This window comes from Monodelphis domestica, chromosome 2 (genome assembly GCF_027887165.1).
Source record: "Monodelphis domestica isolate mMonDom1 chromosome 2, mMonDom1.pri, whole genome shotgun sequence".
Classification (NCBI taxonomy): Eukaryota; Metazoa; Chordata; class Mammalia; order Didelphimorphia; family Didelphidae; genus Monodelphis; species Monodelphis domestica.
Genome location: NC_077228.1, coordinates 455175086 through 455196208, shown reverse-complemented (window position 1 = coordinate 455196208; position 21123 = coordinate 455175086). Strand labels below are relative to the sequence as shown.

The following is a 21123-nucleotide window of genomic DNA, read 5'->3' as shown; positions in this document are numbered from 1 at the left end:
TCAAATTTGTTTTGCTTAGGAGTAACCCTTCACTTAACCTATCCTTACTCTAATTCTCCCTCCATGGAAGATGGTCAAACCAATAATAAAATTCAATGGGCAAAATAATATCTGCCCAGTTCTAAAGACCTAAACATAATTCAAATGAAAGAGGAAAGTAAGAATAAAAATGTCCACATTTACAAAACTGTAGTCCCTATACAATTTCTACATTCAAAGTGGCCCTCAGGCCACCTGTTGGTCTGAAATCCAAGGGCCAGACTAGCTGGTCACATGCTTCTCAATGGCAACTATCTATTCCTATGTCTGTCCAAATCCCAAGGGACCTTAGTTTAAATTCAGAAGCTTCTGGAATGTTGGAATATTATTGCCCCCACTCCACAATGATCAATCACCCTGCTCATTTGTCATCATTATTCTAGCCTTTAAAAAGATTTTTTTTCCTGTGAGAATGTGCAGTATGGGGGTTTCACTTTTTCCTCAATGTAGTGATAACTACTAAAGCACAGTAATGAACATGAATGAAGACACCTGCATTGGAATCACAAACTATTCCCTACAGAGACATGAAAACACCTAGAAAATGTCATCCAAGCATTTGATTTGGGGGTGAAAACTTCCCTATTCATTTAAATGTATTTCTTTACCCCATTCTATGTATGCTTATATTTTTGCTCCCTTTGACCAGTTTAGATCAGAGTGAGGTTCAATTATCACTTATTCCTCCTAAAAACCTCCATCCTTTTTGTATAGAGGCCCACTTTCCCCTTACCCTCCTTTCATTTTCCTTGGCATCTCCACTCCATTGTATTCCTCTTTCCCTCTCTTCAAGACCATCAAGACACAGTTGAATCATTCCCAGGTCTGATCTAATTGGACTCCTTCTGGGGACCCTGATAATTATGAGGTTCAGAGGGAACACATGAACCTCCCCATATTTGAATTAAAATAGTTTATCCTTGTTGAGTCCTTTAGCATTGTTCATTCATATTTACCTTGTTCATCATTCCTATATTTGAAATTCAAAGATCCTCTCCATCTCTGGTCTTTTTTTTCCCCAGGATACTTCCCCCACCCCCTTTGCATTCTGCTTAATTTTACTAGCTTTAAACTCATATCCTTTACTTTCTGGAATGTCACTATCTATCTCACAGGGCTGTCATGAAAATCAAATGAATTAATATTTGTAATGCGTTCGGCATAGTGCCTAGTATGTAGTGGGTGCTATATGGATGCCCATGTATGTTATATTGGCTGTGGCTTCTTAGTACTTGAAATCTCTCTGATTTCTTGCAGCAGAAAATATTTTTCTTTGATCTGAGTGCTCTGGATTTGGCTATAATATTCCTGGGGAGCTTTAATACTGCTTTACGATGGAAGGATTTTAGCAGAATTCAATGAGTGGAAATTGGGTACAAAAGAATTATAAGATGATTCCTCTGTTTTTAGTGTGTAATTTCCTTTAAAAAACTTTCTTAAATAAGATGATTAGGCATCTAAATGCCTGACACTAAATGACTTACTCAATATTTATAATCTATTGAAAATTTGTTTCCTTTAAAGAACATGAATTAATATTTTAAAATTCCTCTACACTAATTGTAGTTCTGGCATCTATTTCATAGGATAGTTGTGAGGCTCAAGTGAGATATTTATAAAGTTCATAGCACAATGCCTGGTACATAGAAAGCAATTCAATTCTTATTCCTTTCACTTCCCTTTAGTCACATCATCATCATCACCATCATCGTCATCATCATCATCACTATAATAATGATAGTTAACATTTATTTAGCACTTTAAAGTTTGCAGAAGGCTATATGTATAATTGACTTAATCATAAACAACAAGATTGGGATTTAGGTGCAATTATTATCCCCATTTTGAAGATGAGAAAACTGAGGCAGAAAGTGGTTAAATATCTTGCCCAAGGTCAGTGAGTATGAGAGGCATCATTTGAACAAATATTTCTGACTCGAGGTCCAGCATTCTATCTACCATGCAATTTAGCTGTGTAGGTGGTAAATAAGTCAGCTTGGTTAAATTGTCACGTTTAAACACAAGCCAATGAAACTTGGGGGCAAAGTTCATGTCTTTATTATTAATTAGTAATCAAAATATTAAATTTCAAAAGTAATTAATTCTTTTTAAATATCCTTATGATACTATATTCAGCAGTGTATTAACTACCCAGTAATCTTTCAGAAAGTAACTGATTGATTCATTGATTGAAAAGGATCCCAACAGGTCATTATAACCATTTCAGTATCCCCCAAAGTTGTGCCTAAATGAATGATTCTCAATCTGATTTTGAAAAGATTTCTTTTTTGGTATTTCCAATTATCCCAATAATGTTCAGTAGCTTCCAGATCAAAGTTAATTTGATTTCACTAATTTGATGAAATGTTTTAAATAAATAAATTGTATTTAGCACTTCTGTGAATGGAATTGTGAAATGAAACTAATAATATTGCATATTTTATTTCACAAAGGCCTATGAATCACTTGCCTAGATTATTCAAGATAGAAAGGCTATTTGTTGTTGTTGTTCATTTGTTACAATTGTGCCCAACTCTTCATGACTCTATTTGGGGTTTTCCTGGCAAAGATACTTTGAGAGGTTTGCCATTTTCTTCTTCATTTTAGAGATGAGGAAACTGAGGCAAACAGAGTTAAGTGACTTGCTTATGGTCACACAGTTTGTAAGTGTCTGACGCCAGGTTAAAAGTCAGAAATTTAAGTCTTTCTGACTCCAGACCCAGCACTTTATCCACTGTGACACATAGCTGCCAGAAAACTTTCTAGCTTTTTTTTTTTAATCTTTAGAATAACATATACCTAACCATCCATACTATCAAAAACTTCTTTCTGGGAAATGGAAAGCAGCTTTTTAGTTTCTTTCTTTATCAAAACTTTATTGAAAGTATATTTTTTCAGTGTTTCATTTTCCTCTTTATAGATGTGAACGCCGTTTTGAAGGACATCTTAACCGATGCCATCCCTGTGGAATTGCTATGAGTCCTTGTGGGCGATACATAGCCTGTGGCTCAGAGGACAAATACGTATGTGTCAAAGTGAAATGTTATTTAAAGGTTGAAATCTTTAGATGGATAAAGTATTATTTGAGATCTAAGTGTAAAGATGTAGAGTAGGAATTGGGCAAAAGAGTTTTCCAATCTGAATATTGATGATGAATATATGGTTCTTTTATAAATATGTAGGTTTTTTTCTTTTTAAACTGAATCTATGATTTTTTTTTTTGATGTGGGAAACTCTAAGTGAGGGAGCTGGTCAACTGCTTATGCTAATTTCAGTGTGTCTCTTCAACACATTGAGAGATTGAGTCTTGGTAAAGATGACATTTCCAGTGTGATCCAGAGGTGGGATTAGAGCCCAATTCCTTGACTGAGGCTAGCCTTCTATGCCAGACACGTAAGTATTAGAGTATTTTAATATCAGTTCAGAAAATTACATATTTTATATTTCAGTGTAGTATAATACAAGTTAGACAAATTCCATTTACTCTGGGGTCCTTGTTCCTTTTTCCTGGGTCCTTCCCTTTTACCTAAAAACATAGTGATCTCTGTCCTGTGCTAAGAACAACAACAACTAACCCAGCTTTCAATGACAGTTACTTTACTGGACTGTCATTTTATCTTTCCTCCTTTTTACTACTACTATGAACTTCTAGGTAGGTGAGCTACTTGCATGGGTGCTTCTCCCTGTTTCCTCATCATCCATCCACTCCTTGGGGAGCTGCAGTCGGACTTCTGTCCTAGTCATTCTATTTTAAGTGTTCTCTCGAAGATCATGAAAAGTGGCCTCTATTTTCAATCATTTCCTCAGTCTTCATCCTCTTTGAGCTTTTTGCATTTGACATTTCATTTTTCTTTGTTTTTTGACTCTCTTTCCCCTGGGTTTTTGCTGCTTTTCCTTTTTTCCTTTTTCTCCTCTTAATGTCATCCTATATCCAAGCTATAGCCAAGCTCTGACTAATTTATCTTTGCAACATCTTTCATCTTCTCTTCTCTTGAGAGCCCTAATTTCCTCGACAATGGACTAGTGCAATAGCCTGTTGGTGAGTTTGCCTGCCTCCAGTCTCTCCCTACTGTAATCTATCTTCCATTCAGCACTAAAGTGATTTTGCCAAAGTGCAGGCTCCATTATGCTATCTTTCTATGCAATAAATGTCACTGACTCCCTATTGCCTTCAGGATCAAATAGAAAATCCTCTTTGACATCCAAAGCCCTTCATGACCTAGCACCCTCCTACCTTTCCAGTGGTCTATACCTCTTTTCCTGGCCATGTACTCTACAGGACAGTCACATTGGTGTCCTGGCTGATTCATGAACAAGACACTTCATCTCTCAGCTCTGGGTCTTCTTTCTGGCCATCCCCCATGCCTACAATACTCTCCCTCCTCTGCTTCAACTGCTGACCTCCTTTAAATCTCAATGAAAATTTCACTTTCACCCAGCCATTCTTAACTCCAGTGTCTTCCCTCTGTGTTATTTCCTATATATTTTTAATGTTATTTTTCTTATTAGATTGTAAACTCTTTGAGGGCAAGGACTTTCTTTTGACTCTTTTTTATCCCCAGCTCTTAGCACAGTGGCTGACACATAGTAGGTGCTTAATAAATGTTGATTGGCTGATTGATTATCTGAACACTCCTCTGACTCCTTGGCAGGTATATTTTCCTCTACTCACCTCTCAAGTGTAGATGCCCCACCAGGCTCTGCCATTGCTTCTTTTCTAGTTCTCTGTATTTTCTCTGTCTTGTCTAGTATGGCTGTAACCATAACTTATCCTATGATCTCTTTGTAGATGACTCATAAATCTATATAGCTAGTCTCCATCTCTCACTAGAGCCTTGGTCTTTCCTTTCCAACTGCTGTTTTATGTTTGAACATGCCCTTAGGGTGAAGGGGGGGGAGTCCTAGAATTAGCATCATATCAGAACTATAGGAGAATTTGATTCTGAAAAACTTTTTTATAATAGACTCAGAAATGATATTAACTATCAAAACAAAACCCAGATATGGATGGATACCCATTGATGTGCCCTTTTCCACAGCATTTTTTTTCTGTGGGTCATTAAATTGGGGAAAAGATACAAAGATGTATCAAGACCAGAGTTTTCTTATTTTTGAACCATTCAGACTACCTAAAGCACGGGGTTGGCTAGCCTAATTAAATCTACCAGATCCATTAGGTCCTTCTTCATCCTTAATTATGGCCAGTTATACTGCCTCCTCATGTCACAGGGGAGTGACTTGGCAGTAACTGCCATTATATTACACAACTTAGACTTATTTCCGACCCAAGTTGGATTATTAGCTGTTCTCTAATTGTGCCCTAAAGTACCCTGCCTCCATTCATTCCTGAAGCCTTCTCCTGGCCTTGAATGCAGTTCTTTCACCTACCTGCCTGCCAAAATCCTCTTATAAGAACCATTTCAGCTTCTGCCTCATCCCAGAAGTCTTTCCTGAACTGTGGAACTAGAAGTGTTCTCTCCTTCCTCAAATACTCTTATTATATATTATCTGGATTTCCCCCTTATCCCTATTGCTGACTCTCCACCTTGTATCATAGTCACTTGTTTATACAACATAACTTCATGATTAGATTGTCAGCACCTAATTGTCTGGGTCATTATGTGTTATTGAGAGCTGGGGATAAAAATGAGTTAGGAGGTCGTTATGGGTTAAGGGCTATGTATACCTTGCAGCACCATATTATTCCAGTGACAATAATATAATGATAGTCATTATTACTCTTATTATTTTTACAATCAACTGTTACTAAGATTTTCAATAACTAATTTCTAAGTAGCAGCTATATCTATTAAAGGCCTTTCAAACTGAGAGCCAAGTTCTTATTAAAATCCATTTTAATTACCTGTGCACCCTTTTTGCTATACTTTATAGTATAGATATTTTCTTTATAAATTTATAATATAACCAAAATAACTGTCAATTAGTGATATGCATTTAAAAATGCATTATATATGTTTGCACAAAAATTTTCTACAGAAAACCTATATGATACTGTACTGTACCATTGTGTGGTAGTGATTTTCTTCTTCACTCTTTCTATATCTCTATCTGTCTGTCTCTCTCCTTAATTTGTATCAATAAAACAAAAAACAAAAACTTGTTCTGTTTGGTCCCAGAATAAAAGAGTACCAGCAATAGGTAGAAGCTAGAAAGAAGCAAAATTTATTCAAAATTTCTAACAATTAGAGCAATTCAAAAGGGCAATATTGACTGCCCTGAAAATAGTTAATCAATCAAAATCAATAAACAAAAAATTATTAAATTCACAGTATATGCCATGCACTGTCTTAAATGATGGGGATACAAATTTTTAAAAGACAGTCCTGCTCTCAAGGAGCTCACAATTTAATAGGAGAAGATAACACACAAAAGGAGGGGATGGGAGCAGATGGAGAAGTTTGGAATAGTCCAAAAATTTCCTTTTGCTGGAAGTCTTTTATGTGCACACCATCTGACCCCTTGGACCATAGAAGAGATCTTGCTCAGTTAAAGGCTGAACTAGATGGCATCTGAAATCCATTCAAGCTCTGAGATTCTATGAAACCCTTGAAAGTACCAGCAAACTGGAAAGGATTCAAATACAGGCATACTGAAGGACCACATGTCACTGTTTCTACCTTTATATCTCTGGCATCTGCTCTCTTTTCTCCACTCACATAGCCCTTTTCAGGGCTGCTCATTCTCCTTTGCTGTTTGATCCAACTCTCACCTGTGGTTCTGAGAAGGTAGAATGCACAACAACCACACTCTGATAAAACCACGTTAAGGGTACAGACCTCAAACCCATCAGTTATTTAGGGGGATGTTTTCCTCGAGTATGTAAAGACTTCCCCAGGCAGAATGAGTGGGATGAAAATTGGTTCCATTGACCATGAAGGTGACTGAAGCAGGCACTCTAGAGGACTTAGAACTTTGTCAGACATCAAGGACACCAAAGGCATCCATTGCATCCTGAGCCATTATCTGTCATCCTGAATTTTTTCTTGCCCTTGGAGTTGGATGACTCTGAAGGAGAAAGTGAGGCTGATGACTTTGTGAAAGTCTCTCACTTAAATATAATTCTGGCACAAGTCAAGCCATCATCCCATGATGTCACCAGTCCTCTTCAAAAATAAAGGATGAACAACAACAGCAGACTCACATAGCTACCACCTTAGTTTCAGGCTTCAGCACCTTCTGCCTAGAGGATTTTAGCAGTCTCCTCATTTGTCTCCCTGCCTTCAGTTTTTCCTCCTTCATTTTGTCCTACACCCTATTCACCACATGATTTTCTTTAAGGGAAGATCTGAACATGCCATTCCCCTGCTTTGCCAACTTCAGTGGTTTTCCTATTGATTCTAGGAAAAACAAAAAACAAAGCAAAACAAAATCTCCTCTCTTTAGCTTTTAAAACCTTTTCCACCGTGGCCCCAAACTTTCCTGCCAGCATCACTGGACATTGCTCCCTCCCATTCCCATACACGTACCATGCAGTTCAGCCAATTTGGCATTCCCTCTGTTACACTCAATAATACTACCATCTCCTGTCCCAGGGCTCTTGCAGTGGCTGTCTCGCCATTATTGGAATGTGTTCCCTGCTTGTCTCTGCCTCAAAGCATCCCCTTTCTCCCTTTCAGTTGCAGCTGAGGCACTACCTTCTCCATGAAGCCTCTTCTGATCCCTTATTTTTCACTGCTTTGTTTGTAGAGTGTCTCAAAAACCTTGGTGCATTTTTAAGCTATAAAAGCTTGAAGTAACAAGAGCTTAACATGGTATTAAGACTTTTGGGACACACTGTATTTATATTTATTCACTTTTTATTTATACTTTACATATTTTTACATAAAGTTGTTATCTTTACCTCAAATGGGCAAAATCATGAGAAGAGATTGTTTCATTCATTTATGTACACTCCAGCTCCTAGAAGAGTGTCAGATACAAAGAAGGGACTTTATAAATAAATACATCTTAATTGATGAACTGTGTCCATTTTATGAGAACCAGCCTCATTAGTTTCAGAGGCTCATCAGAAAATTGACTAGTAGTTTTTAACCATGAATTGCAAATAAGGTAATGAGACTAATTTTTCTTAAACTGTTATACATGAAAATTGACCTAACTATTCTGTTGTCACATTATAGAAATATACTAGGAAATTCAGGCTTTGGGGCATTTAGAAAAGAATTTTAAAATTCATATATCAAGTCCAAAGAACAGTTGATTTCCTTTCATTGTTAATTTGTTTTTCAAACATAACAGTTCAAACACATTGAGGTTAAATTTCTCAAATAAATAATACGTCTTTATTAAATGCTTACTCTATAATAAGCCTTGCACTAGGCTCTAGGGATGCAAACACAAAGAATATAACTATCCTTACTCTCAAGTAGCTTACAGTCTAATGGAAAAGACCACAAGGATGCATATAAATTTATATAGAATCAAAAGAATTATGGGCTCAAAATATGATCATAGTTTTTATATAATGATTCAGAGATGAAAATATTTTCTATTGATTTAGGTTTAAGAAATTTTAAAATATGAAGTATTGAAAATAAAGATTCTAAGAAACAAAGGACTGTAAGTCAGTCAGCCCACATTCACAGTTGAGTTTCTGTTGCACATAGTATACCTGAAAGTTGCTGTAGGTGATTTCAGTGCCAGGGGACTGCCCTAGATTATGTAGGTTTACTGACTTCCTGCAGGTGCCTGCCTATAGGTAGAGAGAAGATAGGTAGCCAAATGCATATTATCACTCTGGATGTCTGTAATTTAAATATTTCTTTCATATTAATGTAGCATTAGTCATGCTTATCCTATAATTCCGGTATCCCAATGTGTATTTGTTTTGTAGATATGGAAACAGAATTGAGATGAGAATTTAGATACCTTTTAATTGCTTAATCAGTGCTGCCATACTTTCTCTTAATGTCAGGTTCATTTAATCTAGCAAATATTTATGAACCACCTCCTGTTACCAGTGATACAAGGAAGGCAAGGAAAAAGTCTCATGAATAGCTCTCAGTCTCATTGGAATAAAGGCATATTATGACAGGGCTAGCAGTGATTTCTAGGCAACATATAAGGCAATCTTTAATATTGTGATAGATAATCTATTGAAGATTTGGGAAACTTAAAAAAAAGGGAAAGAGCATTGTAGGGTGACTTTTGTCAGTGAACTCTACATGGAGGTATTAAGTCTTGTCCTTTAACTTGAAAAAAGTACATTTTGATTTATTAGGTTTTGACCTTGGTCTTTGCATTTATAAAATGAGGAGGTTGATGTAAATGATTTCTGATATTCTTTCAAGTTTTAAAATTATTTGGCCCTGTGTCTGCCTGTAAGAAGTATGAAAAATACTTTAGGAAAAAAAAAACAGTCTAAATTTACATATTCATTCCACCAGACATCTAGGCAGCATGGTGGGTAGGATGCTTAATTTAGAGAGGGAAAATTCAAATCCTGCCTCAAACATGCAACTAAATGTGACTGGATTGTTTACTTAACCTCTTGGCATTAGCTTTCTCATCTCTAAAATGGGGAAAGTAATACCTCTTACCTCAAAGTGTTGCCATGACGATAATGTAAAGTACCTTGCAAATCTTAAAACCATACATGAATTCTATATCTTATTGTTATTAATATTAATAAGAGAACACTTTGTCTAAGGCATTCTATTGCATAATGAAGAAATACAAAATTGTGTAAGGGATAGCTCCTGCCCTCAAAGGATTTACAATCTAATGGACACTCATGCATACAAACTGAGGAAGTAAAATGGCACACAACTTAAGTTGCTCTCTCCTCAAATTTTATTAGAATTTGTTTCCATTTCTTCTTTTTTCACCACCCTTTTACCTTGATTCTCACTCCTTTTTACTCTTGGCACAATCCTATTTTAAGCTCCTAAAGGACAGGGACAGTGCTGGATTTTTATTTTTGCATACTGAAAATTTAGTATCTACATTATGAATACCAGAGAGATCAGGAGAAGTCCAAGAAGCAAGTTCTTGTTGAGGTGGCCGAGGCACATAAAAAAAGTGAAACTCTTTCCTAGGATTATATAAGTAGTACATATCCAGGGTGGGATTTGAATTTAGGGCTTCCTGACTACAAGTCAAGATCTAAATTGTTCTGCCTCATGTACTTGATCAATGCAATGAATAAATTGAGTGGAATAAACAAAATACAATAGGTCTTAAGAATAGGTAATATCACTTACTATTGGGGTGATCTGTGATGGTTTTATGGAATGAGCTGGTAGTTGGTCTATAACTTGAGCCTTGAAAGATGGGTACTATATATAGATGGTAAGGATAAATGGTTTTCTAGTTAGAGATTATAATGCAAAATATATTGAGGAACTTAAAAGACATTTATTAAATATTTCTCTTGGCACAAAAGTCCTACCTTCCTATTTAATTATGGTATGGAGATGACCCTAACTTGCTTGAAGGCTTCCCTAAAAGAGGAAACAGTTGATTTTACCAAGGCAGAAAACAAAACAAAACTTTGAATATGTTCCAGGAATAGAGTATGTCTACAATTTGAATAAGAATCAACTTAAGTAAAGAGAGACTTATCACCAGAAGGTTTTTTTGACCCAAGTAATACAGGATGTTTTTATTTGATTAAATGTTTCCATGACCCAGAAACAGATCACAAGCCTTCTTATTATGTGTAATTCTTGTCAGTGTTTATACACTCTTCCAGGAGAAGCTGCCCAATGAGAAAGAAGCTTTTCTTGAGGACTTTTTACATTTTGAGGAAACAAGGAGAGCAATTATGGAGCAGAGAATTAAAGAGCAGAAGACAATATAGGGTTGAAATAGATGACTATTGGGTTGAGGTTGGAGAGGAAGAAGGTGTAGTCAGAGCAGACTGTAAAGGACTCAGATGTGAGGAGAGTAAAGATCTTGAAGGGGGCAAAGGTGGGATGTAAGTGTAAATGTTAGAGTATTGAAGGGAGAGGTGGCATGATATTCAGATAAGTGAATATTACAATTTTTAATTAGCAAAGTAGAATGTTTATGGATAATGGCAAGGTCTCATGTGAGGATCCCTCAAATCTCTCACTGCTGTAATCATATACACCATCATCACCATCATTTTCCTTAAATGTAAATCTAATTGTCTTATTCTCACTTTCCCACACTTCCCCATTTCTATTAAGGGTGGTGTTGTTGAGTTGTTTTCAATCATGTCTGATTCTTCATGACAGTATTTAGAGGCTCTCTTGGCAAGTAAAATGCTGAAGTAGTTTGCTATTTCCTCCTCCAGATCCTTTTACAGATAAGAAACTGAGGCAAATGAGGTTCAGTGACTTGCCCTGGATCACATAGCTGGAAAGTACCTGGGGCTGGATTTAAACTCATAAAGATAAGTTTTCCAGCCCAATCTACTGTACCATGTAAATGTAGAAATTTTAGGCTTCTGGGAGAGGTTATAATATTGTAATGGCTAAAAATGTGGCTATAGGATTTATGTAATATTGAACAATGGCCGCCAAGGAATTTACTTATGAAATTCCTAAAATGAAACACTCAAGTCAGAATGGAGTTTATGGAGGTTTAATCACACTGGAAGTAGAGAAAGGAGAGGGAGAGAAGGAGAGAAGAGAAAAGGGAAAGGGGCTACTCAACCTCTGACCAAGGCAGAGGGAGTTTTAGGCCCAAAGGCCCAGGTGGAAAGAATCAGTCCTTAACTCACGTGACCGATCTGAAGGAAAGCTGTCTGCGGGCGTCCTCTCTCTCCAAGCTCCTAACACCAACTCCCCCAGCTCTCTCCACAGGAAGTCAGCGAATCCCAGAGGCTGTTCCCTCCCTCACTTCCTGTGTCTCACAAATCCAATGGTTGGCTCTAGCTTGGCTTAGGACAGCCCAGGTGGGCAGTTAGTTATTTCTGATTTGTCATTGACTAGCGCATGCCCGTGTAGTGTGGGTGTGCACAATTTTTGGGTGCTAGACCAAGATGGAGACTTATAAAATTCACAACCACCTACCTGTTAAGAGTACCACCATCTTTCAGGTCTTTGACCTTAGTTACTTTTGATCTTCACATTCCACCTTATCCCCATCTCATCTAGTTATTTCCCATTTCTTATCAATTCCATTTTCACAGAATCTTTCCCATCCTTCCCCTTCTTTCCAGTTACCAAGCCATCCCCTAGTTCCTAGTTTAGGATCTCTATCTTAGAGGAAACAGCCTACTCATTGATTTCCTTTCCTCAGATATTTACTCCTTTTCAGTCTACCCTGCACATAGAAGATAAAGGGTTTTAGGAGACTAAAGCACACATTTGACCATCTCCTCTACTCTAAAAACCCCAGGGGCTTCTTACTAACCCTAGGATAAAATAAAAACCTCTTTATTTTCCATTTCCAACTTTTCAAACCTTCTTCCAACAAATGTTTTCTGGCTTATTACATATTGTTTGTCAGCTAAATCAGTCTCTATTCCTTTGTACAGGCTAAATCTCATGACTGGAATGCAATCTCTCTTTTCCTCTGCCTCTCAGAAACCCTGACTTCCTTGAAAAGTCAAATGCTATATGAGGCTTTTCTAGTGTCCTCTCCAAATTATTTTGTATTAATTTCATATATTCATCCATATTTTATATTTTAAATTCATTTATCATTGTTAAGTTGTTCAGTTGTATCTGTCTTTGTAACACTGGATTATTACACACCAATACTGTCAAGGAGATTTACTTGGCTATGGTAATGGAGTAGTTTGCTATTTCCTTTTTCAGTGACAAACATTTGCTCAGGGTCACATGGCTACTAAGTGTCTGAAATAGGTTTTGAATTCAAGTCTTCCTAATTCTAAGTCCAATGCTTTGTCCACTGAGTTACCTAGCATGTTTTTATATATATTTGACATTTACTCATATGTGTTGTTTACTCTAATAAAGCATAAACTCCTTGAGGTCAGGGAAGTATCTAGCACAGTGTAGGCACTTGATAAATGTTGATTCATTAGCCAATTGGGGTGACTTCTTTTTATCAGTTGATTTTTTGAAGTAAATGATAATTCATTATAAACTCTTTTTGCTCCTTCATATTTCCCATGAAATGGATCAAAATACAAACTGGCCCTCTCTTCTAAGCAGCCTCCTACTTCTTCAGTGAAAATGCTAGAAAAGAAAGCAAGTGTTAAAGATCATCCAATTTTTAGACTGTTGACAAAGATTAATGATCCTGTTGATAAACCACATGTGAGATATTTCTTGTCTGATCAGTGAGTTGATAACAATGCTGTAGAAACTGAACCACAAACACATTGACATCCTTACTATAAATGACACCCGAAGAAGTAAACAACTTCCAGCTCAGTGTGAACAGAGTATTTAATTTTTCATCAGAATAAAATAAAGGAATTGGCAGAGTTGGTTTAATCATATACCCAAAGGCAAGAATGAATATAATTTCATGGGATGGTTGGACTTTTTGACTTGCAGTGTTGATGATGAACATATACAGACCACCATGAAGATAATTGCAGTTTATGTGCAAACATCTGTTAGAGAGGATGAAGCAAGAGAAGAATTTCATGAAGAAATTGATGAGACCCCTCCAGACTAACTGAACATATAATATACCTTCATGCTAAGTGGCTTTGTTTTGAGTGTTGGCTTAAGGATATTGAAAAATATGTCAGAAAATGAGATTCAGTATAAAGAAATGAAAGTGGCCAAAAGCATATTAATTACTCAGAGGCTTCATATTTGTATGTTATTTATTATTTCTTCCAGAGAGTCTTTGGAAGAGTTAGAAAGTGTTGAGCACCACACAGCATCACCCCCCAAAATAAAAATCGATTCTATTTTAACAGATAGGAAACAGAACAGCAGTGTGATATACTGGAAAGAACACTGGCTTTGGTATTAGAAGACCTGGAGTCACTCCCTAACTCTCTTTACTACCTTGGTAGTAAACTCTCTGCTTTTTCAATTCCCTTGTCTATAAGATAAGCGGATTGGGGGAGAGTCGTTCATTTATATAGTGCCTACCATGTGCCAGGCATTGTATGAAGTGCTTTTTAACTGGATCCTCACAACAAGTTTGTGAGACAGGTGCTAACATGTTCATTTTATAGATGAATAAACCAAGGCAAACAGAGGTTAAACGACTCACACCGGATTACACATCTAGTAATTACATGAGGCTGGATTTGAACTTTAGGTATTCCTGATGTTAGGTCTGTGCTCTAGCCACTGCATCACCTAGTTTTTATACTAAGTGGCTTCTAAGAACTCTTTTAATATTCACGATAAATCAACCAGCATTTAAGCAAACACAATGAACATGGAAATATGTATTGGATGATGGTACATGTATAACTTGTATGATATTACCTGCCATCTTGGGGAGGGAGAGGGGAGGAATGGAGGAAGAGATGTGAATTACAAAACGTTGGAAAGTGATGCTTTAACTTGTACTAACATGTTAAAATAAAAGATCAAATACAAAAGAAGTAATTTGTTTTGAAAATAAGACAACCTTAAGCATTTAAATACTTAACTATCCGGAGACAAAGCAATGTCTCTGTCTTTAAGTAGTAGAGAGTCTACTGGGGAAGGCAAAGGCATACTTATATATAAATATATATATATTTTTTTAATATATATACACATATACATATACATATATATACATATATAAATATATATATGTATTATAGATATAATTTTAGTACAACATATACAAAATTAACCCAAAGCAATTTTTGGTAGGGAATATACTAATAACTGGAAGTGGATTTGGAGATCAGGAAAGACCTCATGTCAAAAGTTCATGCTTGATCTGAATCTTGAAAGAAATAAACAATTCCAGGAGACAGAGGTGAGGAGGGGTAGCATTCTAGCAATGAGAAAGTAGGCAGTACAAAGGTACTTGGATGGAAGATGGATCTACATTTTTGCATGAAGAACAGAACAAAGGTTATTTTGGCTGGACCATACAGTTGTGTGAAGGAGACAACTATCTGTCTTGGAATTAAAAAATTCCTTTTAACTTGTATTAAATCCCCAATTTTGACTCTGCCTCATCCTCTAAGCCCACAACAGTTTTATAGAGGCAGTGGCAACAAGGCCTTACTTCTAAGGTGACCCTAGATTGATTTATAAATTAAACAGTGGCAAGAGCAAAATGAGAAGTGACATCTGCAGGGACACCATATCTGCCTTTATTATATATATTTGACAGTTGTGTGTGTGTGTGTGTGTGTGTGTGTGTGTGTGCTGTGTGTGTGTATGCACACATGTGCTTTATTTTGTCCAGCATAAACCTTACTGTTCTTTTTACACTTAAAGTAAGGCAAATCAGAAATATGGTATTCTCTTGTTGTCTAAGACTAATAATTCTGTCAAATAAAAAATAGATTATTGTTTTGGTAGCCATGCAGAGGTTCTTTGTTGTCAGACTTTTTCTAGGCATTCAGTAACTCTCCTTTAAATAGTATATTCTAGAGTTTGCCAGAAGTTAAAGCTTATTCGGCTTTATTCATATTCAATAAAGCTTATTCAGTCTGAAGATTTTACTAATTTAGATTTATGAAAAAAATATCTTTGGGGTAATTTTGTGATCTTTTCTGCCAGTTCTTTCAGTATGTTGGCATGAAGGTTATTCAGATCTGATGACTTGAACTCACGAAAGATGACTTAGTATTCATTCTCTTACCATTTCCCTTCTTAACTTGCTTTTCAGTTCCCTATTTGTCTTTTTTTTCTCCTTTCCAGGCCATAGATTATTCTCTTTGGTAGAGAAAATCAAAGCAAAATAAGAATTTAGCAGCTATAAATTTCCTCTATTGTGATTTAGTAAATGGATTAGTAAAATGCCTTAACTAAGGGTTTAATATACACAAAGCAATATGCTAAGTTCTGGGTTTACAAACAAATAAGACAACTGCTCCTTCTTGTAGCCAGCTCACATTCCAAAATAAGAAACAGCATGGAGAAGATGTTTCTGTAGAAGGGCAGATGGAAAGGCCCAGTGGTTCTCAAGGTACAGTGGCAGGGCTGATGGCAGTGCACTTTTATTATTATTTCCATAGATGAAATCATATCTGTTGCTTATATTAAACTATTTTATAATGCCAAAGACTTTGGTAGTGAGAACTTTCTTTTTTGGATTATCAATAATTGTGGCAGCTGAAGAAGTGAAGGGCTACAGCTTCTGCAATGTCAGGTCACTCCCCTGGACTTTGGCTTTGGGGGGGAGGCTTAGATGGAAACAGGACTGGTGTTTGGGGTGTAAGTCTTTCCAGGGCTTGTGCAGTGATACTACCTCCATCTTTGAACTTCATTTGCTCTCCAATATGGGTCTTTACAAAATCCTTATCTGTCTCCATTTTCTGTCCAATTGCCCTGTAGATTGTCCGCTTGGACTTGGCTAAAGAATGGGGATAAGAGTAAATGAGTCTAGGTTGCCAATTGAGATGATTGAGATTGTTGACTATATGGACCAGATGAAAAGAAAAGATTATTATGACAAGGAGGTAGCTAATTGTTTGAATGAAGTAGCTGGGGTACAGCTTGAAGATCATGGGGGCATTTTGAACTGGGCAAGGGCAGTAGAAAGGGAGGAATTTAAAAGGGATTTTAATCCAAAATGGAAAGTACCAAACTTAAAATCTTGTAGATAGAATAGTGGCTTGTGGTGGCAAATGTATTCCTATCAGTGAGTAGCTGATGCTTTTAATGGTCTCCACTCTCCTCTCCATTAGCTTTGTAATTATCCTTCCTGACCAAGTTAAAACCCATTGCCTTCAGAAAGTCTTCCATAACCATTTTATTTCCTAATGATTCCCTTTAATCTTTTATAATGTTTCATTTTCAGGACCTAGATAAATGATAGATATAGTGACTGTTGATAGATAGCTAGAGGAAAAAAAAAACATTTATTAAGCTCTCAGGCACTTTTTAGCTTTTTTTTTTTTTAAGTCTCTAAATACTAGTTACAAGAATTATTGAAAATAAACAACTCACAATTTTTTCCTACTTAGGCAAAGTGGGAAGCATGTGATTTGCAAATGAATTACAACGTTTTGTATACTGATAGAGCAAATTCTTTGCAGAAATACTGGCTAGTTTTTCAACATTTTGGCAAGCAATCTTTTGTACTCTGTTAGAAAACTGTAAGCTCTGATTATGCGTAAAAAAAAAAAAAAGCTTTCACTTTGCCAGTCTCTTACGCCATAGGAATCCTGAGTAAAAACATATGTCAAGTAGTCCATGGAGCATACATAAGGCATGATTGTTTTCTTGAAGGAGTCTTTTCAAAAATCATTGATTTAACAATAAAAGTATTGTTCTAAACCAATACTTAAAGTTCTATAATGACAATTATTTAAATATCTACATATTCAGCCTTAGTCTCTCCTCTGAGCTTCAGTCTTGAATCACTAGCTGCCTACTGGATATTTCCAACTGGATGTCCAATAAACATACCAAACTCAACTTGTCTAAAACAGAGTTCAGTATGTCTTCTTTTCCTCCTCTATACTCATCTCTCTTATAAATGTCTCAATTTTTTTCCTAGGGTGTTACCATTACCCATCTTCTCAACCTTAGACTCATCTTTTGGGTTCTTACTTACCCTCTTCTCCCCCCATATCCAGCCACTTCACAAGTTTTACCTCCACATTGTCTCATCCATCCATCCTTCAATAAACAAAGAATAAGAACCAACCCTGTGCCAGGTACAATGCTGGATTTTGGACCTACAAAGACAAAAAGGAAGCATCCCTCTCCCCCCCGCCCCAACTGTAGCAGAGAGCTTATATCTAGATAAGGCAATATACACATATGTCAGTGTATACAGAATGTATGCAAACTATTCTCAAGTTACTTTATGGAAGGAGGGAGGTGCCAGTAGCTGCCCAGGATCTAAGAAATGGAGGTGAGGAGAGAGACCATGTCAAGCAAGAGGGAAAGCCAGTGTGAAGAAATAGAAACAGGAAATGGAATGCTATGTCTGTAAAAAGGATAGTTTGGTTGCATCATGTGGTGTGTGGGGGGAATGATATGTAAATGAAGATAGGAAAGGGTCAGTTTGTATACAGATTTAAATGCCAAGCAAAGGAATTTATATTTGTTCCTAAAAGTTAAAATAAGTGGTTCAGTGGACAGAGTGATGGAATTAAGAAGACTCCTCTTCCTGAGTTCAAATCTGGTCTCAGACAATGAATAGCTATGTGACCCTGGACAAGTCATTTAACCCTTTTTGCCTCAGTTTCCTCATCTACAAAATGAGCTGGAGAAGGAAATGACAAGCCACTCTAGGACCTTTGTCAAGAAAACCCCAAATGAGAACTTGAAGAATCAAACATAACTGAAAACAACTGAACAAAAAACTTAAAAGAGACTCACTGGAGTTTATTGAATAGGGAAGTGACTTGAGCAAACCTACATTTTAGGAAAATCACTCAGATCACATTGGTAGGAAGATTTGGGATGGACAATACATTGGGGAGGGAGAGACTTGCAACAGGAAGATCAGTTAGGGACTATTGCAATAGTTTAAAGAAGAGATGATGACATCTTGGATTTGAGTGATTGCTATGTAAGTAGACAGGATTCTTATGTGAAAGGTATTGTGAAAGTTGAAGTGAGGATATTTATGAGTTGATTAGATATTTGATATTAGATATTGATTAGATATTAGATATTAGAAAAGTTGATGATGACACTGAAGTCACAAACTCGGGTGACATCTAGGATGGTATTGCTCTTGATAGATATAGGGAAGGTCATAAAAGGGGTCTATTTTGGAGAAGGGATAATGAGTTCTGTTTTGGATTTGTTAAGAATTAATGTCTATGAGATGTTGTTAGAAACATCTAGTTAGGAAGTTGGTTGGTGAGTGCTCTGAACTTGGAGTTAGGAAAACTGAGTTCAAGTACTGTCTCAGGTACCAGCCTTTTTACATCTTTTCTTGGTGTTGATGAGAGAATTGAACTTCTTTAAGATCTTTTATATTGTCATCTTAACCAGAAGAGTAATGTGACATTGTAATATGCCATTCCAAACTAAGGTCAGTCTTTAAGAAACAGCTCTCTCTGGGTTATATTCCAGTTTTTCTTCCCAAGCATAGAGAAATCCTTTTAATTTTTACTAATCATGGTCTATAGGTAACATGTATTCCCTAAAACTCCCCTAGCTTTTATTCTCTCATATATATTTTAGCCTTATGTTTAAGTTTTTCTGTAAGTAAAAAGCATTCAAAGTTCTCAGACATACAGTCAAATGAAACCTAAGGTAGTGTGTGGAAAGCAGAGACATGAACTTGAAATATATGAGTAAAATGTTATTTTATCTAGTCTGTGAATGAAGATGCAAAGGAAGTTCCCATGTCAACCGAGTCAGCACTTTCCTTATAAAAATAGTTTCATATACTGTTTTAAAAAATGAATTGGTTTTGGCTGGAAAGTCTAGGTAATTATATACATATGTGAATTTTGAGTATTTAAAAGAATGTTCTGAAAGATCCTAGTTTTCATTTTATTGTACTTTTACTTATAAGTATTTTGATTCATTTCTAAAGACAACTCCATAATTTTGAGTGATCAATAATTTGACTCTTACCATTTGCATATATGAATTACCATATATGCCATCTTATATACAATAATTTTTTGTAGTGTGAATATTTTGTTGTTCAGTTGTCTTAGTTATATCCAACTCTTAGTGACCCCATTAGGGTTTATCTCGACAAAGACAGTGAAGTGGTTTGCCATTTCCTTCTCCAACACATTTTACAGAAGAGAAAACTAATGCAATTAGAGTTTAAGTGACATATCCAGAGTCACATCACTAATAATTGTCTGAGGACAGATTTGAATTAAAAAAGAGAAGTTTTTCTGACTCCAGACCCAACACTCTATCTCCTATGCCACCTAGTTACACCTCTATGAATTTATTTTAAACCCTTACTTTCTCTGTTGGTAAACTCCAAGACAGAAGGTTAAGGACTAGGCAAAAGGGGTTAAGTAACTTGTCCAAATATGGACCCAGTTCCAGGACTGACACTCTATCCATTATGCCAACCAGCTGCCCCCACCTGTATGAATATTTATGTTAAATATGAATTATGTTAAATATGAATATTTATTTTAAATATGAATATTTAACAGGGAGTATTATAGCAATTTAAGTGACACAAAAAGGGTAAAATGCTCACCACTTCAACTCTGGATATTATTTGTAGCATCCAGAGACTATTTATACTGCTATCCATAGTATCCAAATCTTTGTTTTTTTTAAATGTAGACCTTAAAAATTCTTGAAGGAAAAAGTTAAAAAGAGCTTTACTTAGTGGTTCATTTTTTCTAGGTATTTTTGTATATGTTTTCTGTTATTCAGTCAGCATTTACAATCCTCAAAGAAATCTTTATATCTGAGCTAACCTTGTCCACAGGGATAATAGATAACTATTCATCTAGTATTTTTGAGGGCTCCCCAAAGGCCTTTCTGTTACCCACATATCTACTCTAGTTTTCGACCACCTGTTGTTAGAATCACTACTTTCAGCCAGAATAACTGCATCAGTTATTCAACATTATTTAGAACTTTACTATGTATCAGTTAATGTGTTAAGCACTAGGCATACAACATAAGGCAAACATAATGATTCTGGTCCTCAAAGAGCTTGCCCTCTCTTGGGGGAGACAACAGTCAAAAAATGTACATATGGTATCTATGATGTTTGTCCTTTGTTTTCAAAGAGGATCGATGATATCATGGGATGGTGTTTTGAGATGCATAAATTGTAATTAAGTGGGGCAGAGTAACACAAAGTCATTAGCCCCAGTATTTCTTCCAGATATATTCTAGTCTAGTGGCAAGACAAAAGTCAGGATGACTGGTAAGGGCCCAGGGTGCAGTGGATGACCTTGGTGTCTTTAATGTCTGACCAAACTCTAGGTCAGAGACAGACAACCTTTTAGAGATGGAGTGCCAGCCCCAACCCCTGCCACCATGCGCCTTGCCCATACCCCCCTCCCCCAAATTTCATGCCCCTCCCTCCGCTGAATCCTGGGCATGCCCTGCCCCCACCTTACTCCACTCAGGGAAGGGAGGA

General features: G+C 36.4%; 1 protein-coding gene across 4 annotated transcripts in view; it reads left to right on the top strand.

Annotated features, from left to right (window-relative positions):
* WDR27 (WD repeat domain 27) overlaps positions 1–21123 on the top strand; it is a 309881-nt gene that overhangs the window by 131496 nt on the left and 157262 nt on the right. For 3 of the 4 annotated variants that reach the window (XM_007484921.3, XM_016429020.2, XM_007484920.3), the window contains exon 23: positions 2960–3062. The exons of the other annotated variant lie outside the window; for it this stretch is intronic. In XM_007484921.3, coding sequence (XP_007484983.2) covers positions 2960–3062 — 103 coding nt within the window. The remainder of the gene's footprint in view (positions 1–2959; positions 3063–21123) is intronic. 4 annotated transcript variants of the gene reach the window in all.